Source organism: Panthera leo, chromosome D4 (assembly GCF_018350215.1).
Source record: "Panthera leo isolate Ple1 chromosome D4, P.leo_Ple1_pat1.1, whole genome shotgun sequence".
Lineage (NCBI taxonomy): Eukaryota > Metazoa > Chordata > Mammalia > Carnivora > Felidae > Panthera > Panthera leo.
The window spans coordinates 45,067,961-45,080,569 of NC_056691.1; the positions used below are offsets into that span (position 1 = coordinate 45,067,961).

The 12,609-nt window shown below is 43.1% G+C and overlaps 1 protein-coding gene across 3 annotated transcripts in view; it reads left to right on the top strand.

Annotated features, from left to right (window-relative positions):
* Window positions 1-12,609, top strand: part of FOCAD (focadhesin) — a 322,952-nt gene that overhangs the window by 33,335 nt on the left and 277,008 nt on the right. For all 3 annotated transcript variants that reach the window (XM_042914239.1, XM_042914240.1, XM_042914241.1), the window contains exons 3-4: window positions 1,077-1,151; window positions 3,447-3,601. In XM_042914239.1, the coding sequence (XP_042770173.1) occupies window positions 1,077-1,151; window positions 3,447-3,601 (230 nt within the window). The remainder of the gene's footprint in view (window positions 1-1,076; window positions 1,152-3,446; window positions 3,602-12,609) is intronic.

Here is a 12,609-nt window from a genome sequence, read left to right on the forward strand (position 1 = left end):
TTAATATTCATGTAAATGAGTGATTTATATTGCAAAACTGAGATCATCACGCGCTGAGGTCTTAAAGGATTTCCGATGTGTGAAATACAGAAAAGAAACAAAGGAGTGGGTGCTATGTTTTTCTGCGAGCTTTTCCGGAGACTTAAGTGAGTGCGAGGCTGACAGGGATTCACAGGTGTATCATATGTTGGTCCAAGTGCAGGGTCAACACTTGGCTGGAGTTGGAAAGGTATTTCCCAGCCCGTGCACAGGGTGGCTGTCCTTGCTGCCAGCGCCCAGCTCTAAGACGGCGGTGCTGGGTGGGGCCAAAGAACTAGAATGGAGTTGCGGTGGTAGGAAAGAATGATATTTATGTACTTAAGTCATCATCCCTCCTATAAAAGTCTTAGATTTAATTTCGGGCTTTTTGACCAAAGCAGGATATGGGAAAGTTTCAGAGATTCATGAGGCCAAAAGCTTATTAAAGGGCTGAAACCTCTGAGAAAAATAAGAAAGAAATTAAATCACAGAGCCTAAGCGGGAGAGAACGGCGGCTGCAGTGGGGGGGGGGGGGGGGTGGTGGGGGGGGGGGAGACCTGTTGGTTCCCATCGGCGGCGTGGGCCACGGTCATCAAGAGGGGGAGGGGTTTTCTTCATCTTCATTAAGGGCATGATGAAGCACGATGGATTTCATGTAGATGCAAAAATGATTTCAAAAGCTGTGGAGTTTCTCATTTGTCTCCTGGTTTAAGGGGATGAAGCGATCTCGCGTGACCTTTTAATACTAAGTGACAGCAATGTGAACTGAGAACCTGGCAATTTTCTTAACATCTGTGAACTGTAGTTTGCTTATTGGGATCAAAAGGCTTCCCTTGAGAGTTGTTAGGAAGATGAGAAATCATGCCCGTAGAATTGCCTAATTCAGTGCCTTGCGCAGATCACGCACTCAAACGAATGGGACTTGCCTGCCTGGCGCACGCCTATTCCTATCAGCTAGTATCGATATGAGTTACCTTCAAAGGCACTAATTGGAGAGAACCTCTCACACAATGTATTTACTGATTATTTATGTATTCATTTATTTATTTATTTTTAAGGCTGTGGGTCATCTCATTGCTGCCGTCCTAAAGGAAAGTGGTTTTTCAGAAAAGATCCACCAATCCACAGACCAGGTCTGTATTCAACCTCGTGCTTGAGTTCTATGTGGATACTGCTGCCAGCCGCACTTCTTTTGTTTCTCCCGGAGTTCAGGTCACTGTAGAAATGAGACGTTCCTTGCCTTGGTGTTTTTTTGTTTTTTGTTTTTTTTTTTTTTGGTTTGCCATGTTCTTCTTCCAAATGCTTGACAATTAAAAAATTTGTTACGACAGACTCCGGGAATGAGATGTGGAGTGGGGGGTGGGGGGGAGGGGGTGAAGGGGAGTAGTCTGGTGACTGTTAGGGAAAAATAACCCCGGGTGAAATGAGGGTAGACATGGCCTTGGAGAATGCTGGTAGGATTACCTCTGAGGGCATATTTTTGTTTACCAGAGCAAGTGAATATAGAGGGGATCAATTTGGATGTGGGCGAATTCTTGTACTTTACGGTGGCCCAAGAAGGAGTTCTGCGTGGGAAAGGTCGGGCATCGGTACTTGGAGCTGAAGGATGCATGTCCGTACCATGCATAGGACAGGGGAATGCTGAGAGAGGAAGCCATGCTGAGCTTATACCGAGCTATATAGCACTTGGGTTTTGGTCACCTGGTGTTGTGTATTTCGACCTGCCCGGTTGGAAACTCCACTTAAGTAGGTGCTCTAAGGTAAACTCTGTGGAAAATACCGGTGACGGAAATAGGACAATGTTTCTCACAACTGAAATCCGTTGATTTACTTTCTCGCACGTGGCTTTCTCCCCACCCCCCGCCACATTGCGTTTGATCAGCTATTCCAGGTTACCCCTCTCTATAGCTTCCGCTGCCATGTCGAAATAAGCATAGAGGCAAACTTCTCTAATTGGCATTTGTCTGGCATTTGTGTGTAGTCCCACAAATTAGGTTTCCTGAGAACCCTGATCTTAATCCTGCCGATAATCGCGTTACGTACTCTGAGGTGATCTAGTGGTTTTACTTAAACGGCCAGGATTTATTGAATGTCAGATGCCTGTAACTAACTGTTTTCTCTTCTGTTAATAAATGAATGCTTACTTCCACGAGGGCATAGTATTACCTGAGGCGATGGTTTTTTATTCACTGATTTCGTTTTTGTGGCTTCTAATGGAGTAATGACATTTAGAACCCTTTGGTACTGGCTGTACAGGCGAATAAAATTTCCTTCTGAATAAAAGAAATGGAATATAAATATTTCTTTCCTGCTGTGACTATTAAAGAAATATAAATATTTCTTTCCTGCTGTTAGAGTGGGATCCTAAGACTGAAAAGGCTCCCAAAGCCAGCCACAGTGGGAAAGTGGGCACAATATGATGTTGATTTTCATTTTTTTAGTTATTCTGTGGGAGCTGAGGATCTGAATTTTTTTTTTTCTCAGATTATATACTTTTCTAATAAGTTCTGTCCGAAGGCGGGAAAAATAACTTCATTATGTGTTCTTTAAATACATTAAAAAACAAAAACAGAAACAACACCTCAAACCGCATGTAACTCTAAATGGACTTAACCTACATTCAAATGTGGATTCATCATGAGTAGTGAACCCCCTGGGGGTTGTTGGGTGGTGGGTTCCTGAGAAAGCTGTGAAAGCTAGAGTCTCTGCTTTTATAGGATTTTTCAGAATAAAGCACTTACATTGACTTCTGTGCCCTTCTGGTGCTTTTCTGTCAAAGATGACAGGTTCATAGTGTGCGGGGGCAAAAAGTCCCTTTCTTTCCTGACCAAAACGGTCTTCTCGGCTTCTGTTGGTCGCCGTGGGCGGGGCAACTTGGGGGTATCCTGTTTTACCTCACTGCCTTCCCTCTGGGCCCACGTTAGACTTGAGTAAGTTGGGGCAAGGACATCGTTGGGGCGGGGTGGGGTGCATGGAGATGGTAGAGTCTGGTGGTAGGAGAGCAGAAACACGTTCTGAAAATGTCACCGCACGTAGGGCTTGAAGGTATGATTTGGAGCACAGCGCAGACTAACTGCTGGACTGACATGGATGGTGGCTGGTCAGAGGGGTTGGTTAGAGCCCGGCGCCAGAGTCCAGTCTTCGTTTTGATCTCCTGTTGGGTTTGTCGTGTTGCTCAGACCCAAGTCATACGGCTGAGTGCAGCCGCCTTAGTTTGCACCAGGTGAGAGCGAGCTGCTCTCTCCGAACGCATCCATTATCTCTCCTGGGGAGCTGACTTGAGTTTATTCTACAAATGGTGGGACAAGAGCACCGTCTTTGTCGAGGGAAGGTAGCCTGCTGGGAACAAATTCGACGAACGGCGGGGGGTATTCTGTATGCTTTTGGCACTCGTTGCAAGTGTCTTCTAATCACTGGTTTGATTTCAGACTCCGGCTTTGAACTTGCTGTGGGAGAAGTGTTGCGGTGATAATGCGGTGGTTCGAACGGCCTGCTGCGAGGCTCTGGTGGCACTCGTCGCCCAGGATCACGCAGAGTTCAGCTATGTGCTCAATGGGATACTCAACCTGATTCCGTCGACCAGGTCGTCTTTCCTTCCCGTTTGATCAGCGAAACACTTACATTTTTAGAAAACAGATTCACGAATTTGCCATTAAAGGTCCACATTCACCCTACTTGCCAGTTGATTTTCTTTCCCTTCCAATGTCATGCCGTTGATATTTTGTAGGCGCTGATTTAAACTCTATAGTTGTGGAATTTGTGGTCAGTTGCTGTCTGTAAGTTTCAGGGCTCTGCTTAAATGTGTCATTGCTTTAAAAAAATTTTTTTTTAATGTTTTTTTTTTTTGAGAGAGAGAGAGAGCGTGAGCAGGGGAGGGGCAGAGAGAGAGGGGGGCAGAGGATCTGAAGTGGGCTCTGTGCTGACAGCAGAGAGCCTGGCGTGAGGCTTGAACTCATGGATTGTGAGGGGCGCCTGGGTGGCTCAGTCGGTTGAGCGTCCGATTTCAGCTCAGGTCACGATCTCGCGATCTCACGGTCCGTGAGTTCGAGCCCCGTGTCGGGCTCTGGGCTGATGGCTCAGAGCCTGGAGCCTGCTTCCGATTCTGTGTCTCCCTCTCTCTCTGCTCCTCCCCCGTTCATGCTCTGTCTCTCTCTCTGTCTCAAAAATAAATAAACGTTAAAAAAAAACCCAAGGGGCGCCTGGGTGGCGCAGACGGTTAAGCGTCCGACTTCAGCCAGGTCACGATCTCGCGGACCGTGAGTTCGAGCCCCGCGTCGGGCTCTGGGCTGATGGCTCGGAGCCTGGAGCCTGTTTCCGATTCTGTGTCTCCCTCTCTCTGTGCCCCTCCCCCGTTCATGCTCTGTCTCTCTCTGTCCCAAAAATAAATAAAAAACGTTGAAAAAAATTAAAAAAAAAAAAAAAAAAAAAACAAAACCCAAAACATTAAAAAAAACCCCAGAAATCATGGATTGTGAGATCATGACCCAAGCCGAAGTTGGACGCTTAATTGACTGAGCCACCCAGGTGCCCCTGTCACTGCTCTTTTTTTTTTTTTCTTAAATGAAGAAAATAGCTAAGTAGTTTATAATTCACGAGTGCAGTGCAAATTCTTGACTTACATTAAGCAAGTAGGTTGCCCATAAGCAATACTACTCCCACGGTGGTAAAGTTTATATATTATTGGTAATATTTGGTCAGACTTTGGCTTTAGTACGTGAATTAGAAAATAATAGCACTGGGGCACCTGGCCGGCTCAGTTGTAAGAGCATGCAACTCTTGATCTTGGGGTCATGAATTCAAGCCCCACATCGGGGGTAGAGATTACTAAAAATATAAATAAAACTTGAAAAAGAAATAACAGCACGAATTTTTAAAAAAAGTATTTTGTGATTTAGACGTGTTTCCTCTGATTATCTCAAGTAAAGCATGTTTGGTGTTTTGAATTTTTGCTATGACTGTATTTATTTATTTATTTTTTTAAGTTTATTTATTTATTTTGGGAGAGAGAGAGAGCAAGAGAGAGCCACAACGTGTGCACAAGCACACGCACAGGTGCAAGCAGGGGAGGAGCGGAGAGAGGGGGAGAGAGAGTCCCAACCAGGCTCCACGCCGTTAGCCGCAGAGCCTGGCCCGGGACTTGAACTCATGAACCGTGAGATCATGACCAGAGCCGAAGTCAAGAGTCAGATGCTTAGCTGACTGAGCCACCCAGGTGCCCCTAGTGTGACTATATATTTATAGACTGACACTAATGGAGTCGCAAGTATTGAAAGGGGCATACACCGTTCTGAGGTGGTCAAACAGGACCGTGTTGGGACCACATCATGGAAGTGAGCGTCTCTCGCGGCACATTCCCTGAAAATGAGATGCCCCTCTTTGCTTCAAGAAATGATCTTCATCTGGATGTCTGCAGTTCTGCCTACTTTAAATCACTGGGGCGTCTGCTCCCTTCTCTTAGTTCTTACTCAGCCTCTCCCCTCCCTCTCTGTGGGGCTGCTTGTTCTCCCTGTCGTCCTCCGATGTGAAGGCTGAGTAACCTCTGGCCCTTTAACTTTGCTTCACAAATCTTATTTTGTTCCCTTAGATCCTCTCTTGGTATCTTTTTGGAACCTTGCATTTTCCTTCTTTGCCTTTCCTTCTTTCTTTTTCTTTATAGCGTGCCGCCTGTAGTTAGAAGTCCAAACTCTTCTGAGTGCTCTACATGCCCTTGCCCAAACTAGGGCCAGCCTTCTGTTCAGCCTGCGTGTCCTGCCACGAGCACTCCTCTCCCGCTACACACAGGCCTTCCCTATTCCCTATTCTTGAGCTTCTGCATGAATGGGAAGGTTTCTTCCCGTTTTCCTTCTGATACATGCCCTTCATGCCTCAAGGTTCAGTCCAGGCATCCCTTCTCCTGCCTAGATACCTTCTCTCTTCCCAGCTGGGCTACTTGTTCTTCCGTAGTATATATATTTTTAAACCTGTATTTTTATGCTTAGCACCTTTTTTGACAGTTATTAGATGATCATATATTTCTGAATAAGTAAGAATTTGATCGTGGCTAAAAATGTAATGATTTTATGTCTTTTTCCTCGTGTGGATGCTCACACACGCGCACCTACACATACCCTTCAAAAAGGAGTTAAAAAAATTTTTTTTAATGTTTTTATTTATTTTTGAGACAGAGAGAGACAGAGCATGAGCAGGGGAGGGGCAGAGAGAGAGGGAGACACAGAATCGGAAGCAGGCTCCAGGCTCCGAGCTGTCAGCACGGAGCCTAATGCGGGGCTTGAACTCAGGGAGTGTGAGATCATGACCTGAGCCGAAGTCGGACGCTCAACCAACTGAGCCCCCCAGGTGCCCCTAAAAAAGGAGTTTTGAGGAGACTTTTAAAACGTCAAGTTTTGGGGCACCTGGGGGGCTCAGTCGGTTGAGCGTTCGACTTCGGCTCAGGTCATGTTTTCCCGGTTTGTGAGTTTAAGCCCCACGTTGGGCTCTCTGCTCTCAGCACAGAGCCCGCTTCTGATCCTCTGTCTCCCTCTCTCTCTGCTCCTCCCTCGCTTGCACTCTCTAAAAAATAAATAAAACATCAGGATTTTTTTTTTTTAAGTTTTAATGTGTCTCTCTTTTAACTTACTGGTTGATCTTAAGCAAGCCACCTAGATTTTGCCTTATGCTTTTTTTCAGATGCAGGTAATGATATTTGTTTCCCCCTAAGTAGTCTTCAAGAGCCTTAAAATTCATAAACATAAAATCTGCTTGCACTGTGTAGTTGTACTGTTTATATTCAAAAGTAAGTTACTAGCAGCTAAGGGGCCAGAGTGATGTCTCTGTTTACATAAGGGAGAATTAGAGCAGGTTAGATTATACCTTTTTTTTTTTTTTTTTCTATTAAGATTATGTTTGTAAGTGATCTCTTCACCCAGCATCATGGGGCTTGAACTTACAACCCTGAGATCAAGAGTTGCATGCTTTACTGACTGAGCCAGCCAGGTGCCCCTGGAGATCATTTTTTTTTTTTTTTTTTAATTTTTTAACGTTTATTTTTGAGACAGAGAGAGAGCATGAACAGGGGAGGGGCAGAGAGAGAGGGAGACACAGAATCTGAAACAGGCTCCAGGCTCTGAGCTGTCAGCACAGACCCTGATGCGGGGCTTGAACTCACGGACCGTGAGATCATGACCTGAGCCGAAGTCAGATGCTTAACCGACCGAGCCACCCAGGCGCCCCGTTGTTTATTCATTTTTAAGAGAGACAGAGTGCGAGTGGGAGAGGGGCAGAGGGAGAGGGAGATACAGAATCCGAAGCAGGCTCCAGGCTCTGAGCTGTCAGCACAGAGCCCAATGCAGGGCTTGAACTCACGAACTGCAAGATCATGACCTGCGCCAAAGTTGGCCGCTTAACCGACTGAGCCACCCAGGTGCCCCTGGAGATGCTTCTTTAACAAAAATAAAGTGCTTTCTAATTTTTCCAGCTGCATAGTATTCCATTGTACGGACGTGCCATAATTTGCCAATTCCCCATTGTTGTCAATTATTATTATTATTATTTTTGCAATTACAGGCAATGCTTTAGTGAGTAATCTTATACATAAAGGTGTCCATTAGTTTTCAAGGGTCTTGGGAAATATGGTCAAGATATAGAAGAAAGGCTTGCATTTTACAGTAAGCAAATTTAGGAATCTTAACAATTGAAAGATCCTGGGGAAACATTTTTTTTTCTTCAAAGTTTCTTATCTGAGAATGTTCCTGTCTAACTTATCAGCCACAAAGAGAAGTGAACAGGGTAGACCCTGAAGCTAACTGATTTAATTTTGGAATCAATTTGGTGATGAAATGTGTTATATAAGTGCTATTTTTTTTTCATTGTTGCCAGTAGAGATAATAATTGTTTTTCAAGAACTTTTTCATTTATTTCAAGTAGCAGAGCTTTGTGGTTTGTAGTGATTACAAAGACTATACTTTGCATTGTTTATGTCTTAAGAAAAAAAAAACAACAAAATGGGAAGCAAATTTAAGAAATTAAATTTAATTTAATTAAAAACAGGAGACCGAAACAGCCTCTGCCTTCAAATGCTGTTCCAGGAATTTTCTGACACAGAAAACCATCTTTTTGCTGTGCAAATGGAAGCAAAAGAAAACTGGGGCACTGGTACTTATATGGCACAAAATAGACTTTAAAATAAAGGCTATAACAAGAAACAGAGAAGAACACTATATAATGATAAAGGAGACAATCCAGCAGGAGGATATAACAATTATAAATATTTATGCACCCAACACGGCAGCACCTAAATATATAAAGCAACTATTAATAGACATAAAGGACTGTAACACCCCACTTACAACATTGGACAGGTCGTCCAGACAGAAAATCAACAAGGGAAACAGTGGTTTTAAATGACACATTGGACCAGACGGACCTAACGGATGTATCTAGAACATTCCATCCAAAAACAGTGGAATACACATTCTTTTCAAGTGCACATGGAACATTTTCCTGAGTAGATGCCATGTTAGGCCACAAAACAAATCTCCGTGAATTAAAGATTAAAATCCTGTCCTGCATCTTTCCTGACCACAACAGTACAAAACTGGAAATCACAAACAAACAAACATACCCAAACCTAAAAAACGCCACCATCTTTATCTTTGGGATCTAAAAGCAGGAATGACTTTGTCATTTCCCTGTGCTTCTTGGCTGAGACATTTTGGATCTTCAGTTTCCGGTATTTAAATGTCTACTTGTTTCTGGATTGCTCTTCTTAAATAGAGGTTTATCAGAATCTAGAGGCACCCTGGGAACAGTGCCCCTCAGTAATTGCTCAGCTTTGATGTAGAACAATAATTCTACAATGTTATCTTTTCTTTTTGCCTACTTGCCAGGCTGGCAGCCTTTAGGAACTGAGAGAGAGATTGAGAGAGGGAGTAAGTGAGGCAGAGGAAGAAGCAGCCTTCTATCGAATAGATATTTTAGAGAATGTAGCTTCTGGAGCTTTCTCAGCATTGCAGTGAATGTTGAAATCTGCAAGGAAAGATGGAAGGAAAAGTCAGTGAGGTCATCGCTCCCCGCCTTCTAACCTGCTCCTGGGCCCTTTGCAAGACTCGTCTGTAAAATTCTCTCGGAACATGTATGGAAACCCTCCCTGCTCCCTCCACCAATTCAACCTGCAATTTGAGAAACATTGGTCTAGAGCCTGCTCCATTGTATAGTCTAACTTTGAAAAAGCCTTGACGTTTGTCAAACTCTGGTTGTCTAAATTTTAGGGAGTGGCTGGGAAAGCGTCTGGCTCTATTTGAGAGACTGTTTCCTTCAAAGGAATAGTTTGATGTCTAAGAGTGTTCTCGGTTCAAAGCTGAGGCAACATGAAACACTTGTAAACTGAACTAGTTTTTATAGCTTCTGTAAACAAAGAAATGGATTTAAGAGGTCTAAAATGTTCTTTTAATCAGTAAGGAAATTTGGAAAAAAAATTACTCCCTAGTGAGGGTGAAGGAAAGAAGGGGGACCACAAAGGAAGCGCAGTAAGGAAATCATTATCACCAGTTAGATGTGAATTTTGAAATTAAAACTGAAATTAAAGTGAATGATACATGGTAGCACGTGCTTTTCTTGTCTCTTAAGGCACTGCTTGTTTTCAGTTTCGATTGTTTTCGGGTTTGTTTGTTTTTGTTTTTACATTGAATTTATCCTGAGATAAAGATTCTCAAAGCAAGGAGTTTTTCCATTTTTCTGTTCTTAGGTCCCTCCCTTCCTCCCTTAACTGCACCCGCTTCTAGAAAGCTCATGCAGCCATTGTCATAGTTGCTTAGTAACGGGACTGTGCATAAAAACTGTATTCTCCTGTGGAACCAGGTATTCAGTTTTTGATATTGAGATGTCACGACAGCCCGTAATTTCAGTTCAGCTGCTTCCCCAATCCCTTCCTTCTTTTAAAAATGTGTTTGGTAGGATGGTTATGCTCTAGATAAACTAGGCTAGCCTTTGATTTATGTGCCTTTTGTGCTTTTAAATGGGCAGACACCTGCAGTTTATGTATTTCGGGAAAATAAAGTGTGCTAAGGTATGAGAGATTAAAGTCTGTTTTCTGAGATCCCAAAAGCAAAGTCTACTTTTTCAGTGAAATCTTGCATAGAATATTAAAAATGCCCATGGTGGCCCTGAGTAAAGGTGATGGATTCAGTGAGTCTTTGATCATGGATTGATGAAGGTCCAAACTGGTTAGAAATGATTCTGAGAACTATTGGGAGTATTGAGGGTAATTTAATGAGAGAAATTCTCGTCTCTCAGGGTCTTCTCTTTTATTGATGACTCTGTTCCTTGGGAAACTTAATTGTCTTGTGCTTTTGTAGGAAATAGCTAGCAACTGAGGACACACGGTATTCATCTCTTGTGTTATTGAAGCATTTCCGTACTATTTAGCGCCTTTGTTTTTATTTTATTTGGCAGGAGAAGAAGAATCAAGGAAGGAGGACTTTATGAGGCTCCCCAGGGTTTAAGGGGTACAGTCATCTGTGCTTTCATCTGTAGTTGGTGCATCAGAGTATTTCTCTTGAATTTGAGACGGTTTCAGGTTTATATCTCCATGGATATCATTGCTCATTTAGCTCTTATCTGAGAGTGACAGAATCACTAGACCATGTCTGTTTCCCCATCTTGTCCCTTAAATATTCCTGTGAGCAGCTCAGCTTGTTTCCAGATGTTTTCCTTTTCTTCTTTCCAATCCTTTTTCTTTCCCTAAAATCCCCAAACCTCTCTCAGCTTGCAGCTCGTAACCAGAAAAGTGATTCCAGTTACTTTTCTCATGTAGGACATTCTGCCCTATTTCTTTTCAAGTTCCTTGATCTGGTCGAAGGCTTTGTCACAAATCTTCCATCGTAAGAGTCATATGTTTGTGCTAAGATGTTTCTAGGTGATTTAAGAAAAGCAACTACTGTAACACATGTTACTTTTATAGTGGGAAAAGGCTTCATAAGGAATCAGGCTGTTTTCTGGTACTGAGAAGACAAATGAGTTCCCCAAGCAAAAAGTCAATAGCATTATATTCTTACATTTTTTTTTTTTTTTTTTGTTATTTATTCAAGCATGGGTTCCCCAGAACTGTTTTTGATTTCCTTCCTTTCTTCCTGGTCTTCTTTGTCTCTCTTTCTCTCTGTGTCTCTCTTTTCTCATATAATTTTGTAACGAATTTAGAAAAGGATTTGATCATTAATCTAATGTTTAGTGTTCTCTTATTTGCTGGTGACTTACTGTGCTTAAGGCTGACCAGTTATCCTTTCTGGTTAAAAAAAGGGACTTGGCCACATGTGTACCATTTGTTCCCGTTGTGCCCACGGATGCCCCCTTCAGAGATAATTTGGGCCATTCTTTTCGACCCAGACCCTTGTTACTCTCATCCCTGGTCAAAAAATTAGTATGGCTACTTCCTTGTACCTCATATTTGGAATATTTCAAAAGCAAAGAACCAAGCGTACTTGAGGTATTTCCCAAAGGCGACTGAGCATACATGAGCAGTGTTTAATGTTGTAATCAAATCAACCCCAAACAGAGGAAACCTGATGTATGCTATTCATACGCACACTAGTAATTGTGCTATATTTACCTAGAGAGATATTTACCTAGAGAGAAGCAATTTTCGCGGGTGGTTTTAATTACTGTAGTTTGTACAGCTTGACCAAAAATGTTTTCCTTTCTGTCTTACTGATTTCTTTGTAATACTCAACATCATTGCTGACCCACACACCCCTCTCATTATAGGATCTGGGTCTTGGCTCTTATGCCATTGAAAAGTGAGGTTCCTCTTGTGCATTGCCTCTTACCATTGTGCTTGTAGCTCAGGCCAGAAGTTTCTGTTGCTCTTGCTTAGAGGGTTCTTGAGTCAATTCAGCTTTTTCTGGCACCTTCTCAAGGAAGAACTTGATCCAGCTGGCCTTTACTGAAGGACTTTTAGTAGCAGGTTACTGAGTATGTTAGGACTCTTTGGGCTACAAGTTACAGAAAACCACTTGAACTAATTTGAGCATAAAAGGGTGACTTTTATCTTTTTTTTTTTTTTTTTTTAGTAAAAGAGTGTCCCATAAGACCCAAGAACAGGGATGCAGCCAAGCCTCAAAGTGAATTGAATACAGGCTGTGTGTTTCTCCCCCTTTACTGCAGACCGAGTTTCTCTGCCTCTAATCTACAGGGCACAACCTGCTCCTGGGTTAATATTTCTTACGTATAAGAGGCAGCCAGACTGAGGTTGGTCACAGTGACAGATTTCCAAGGACCAGTGTGCATGAGATGTTCCCTCTGGACCAGTCAGGTCTGCCGGGGGCTATATATCAGTTTCCTAAGGCCGCTGTTACAAATGACCACAAACTTGGTGGCTTTAAGTAACGTAAACGTGTCATTTCACAATTCTGGAGGCTGGAAGTCCCAAAGCAAGGGAGTCTGCAGGATTGGGTCCTTCTGCAGGCTGGGAGTATATGTTCCCTTTCTCTCTCTTAGCTTCTGGTGGCTGTTGCAACCTTTGGCGTTCCTCGGCTGGTGGCTGTATAACTCCAGTCTCTGCCTGTGTCTTTTTAAGACCTCCTCCTCCGTGTGTCTGTCTCTCCTATCTCTGCTCTCCCT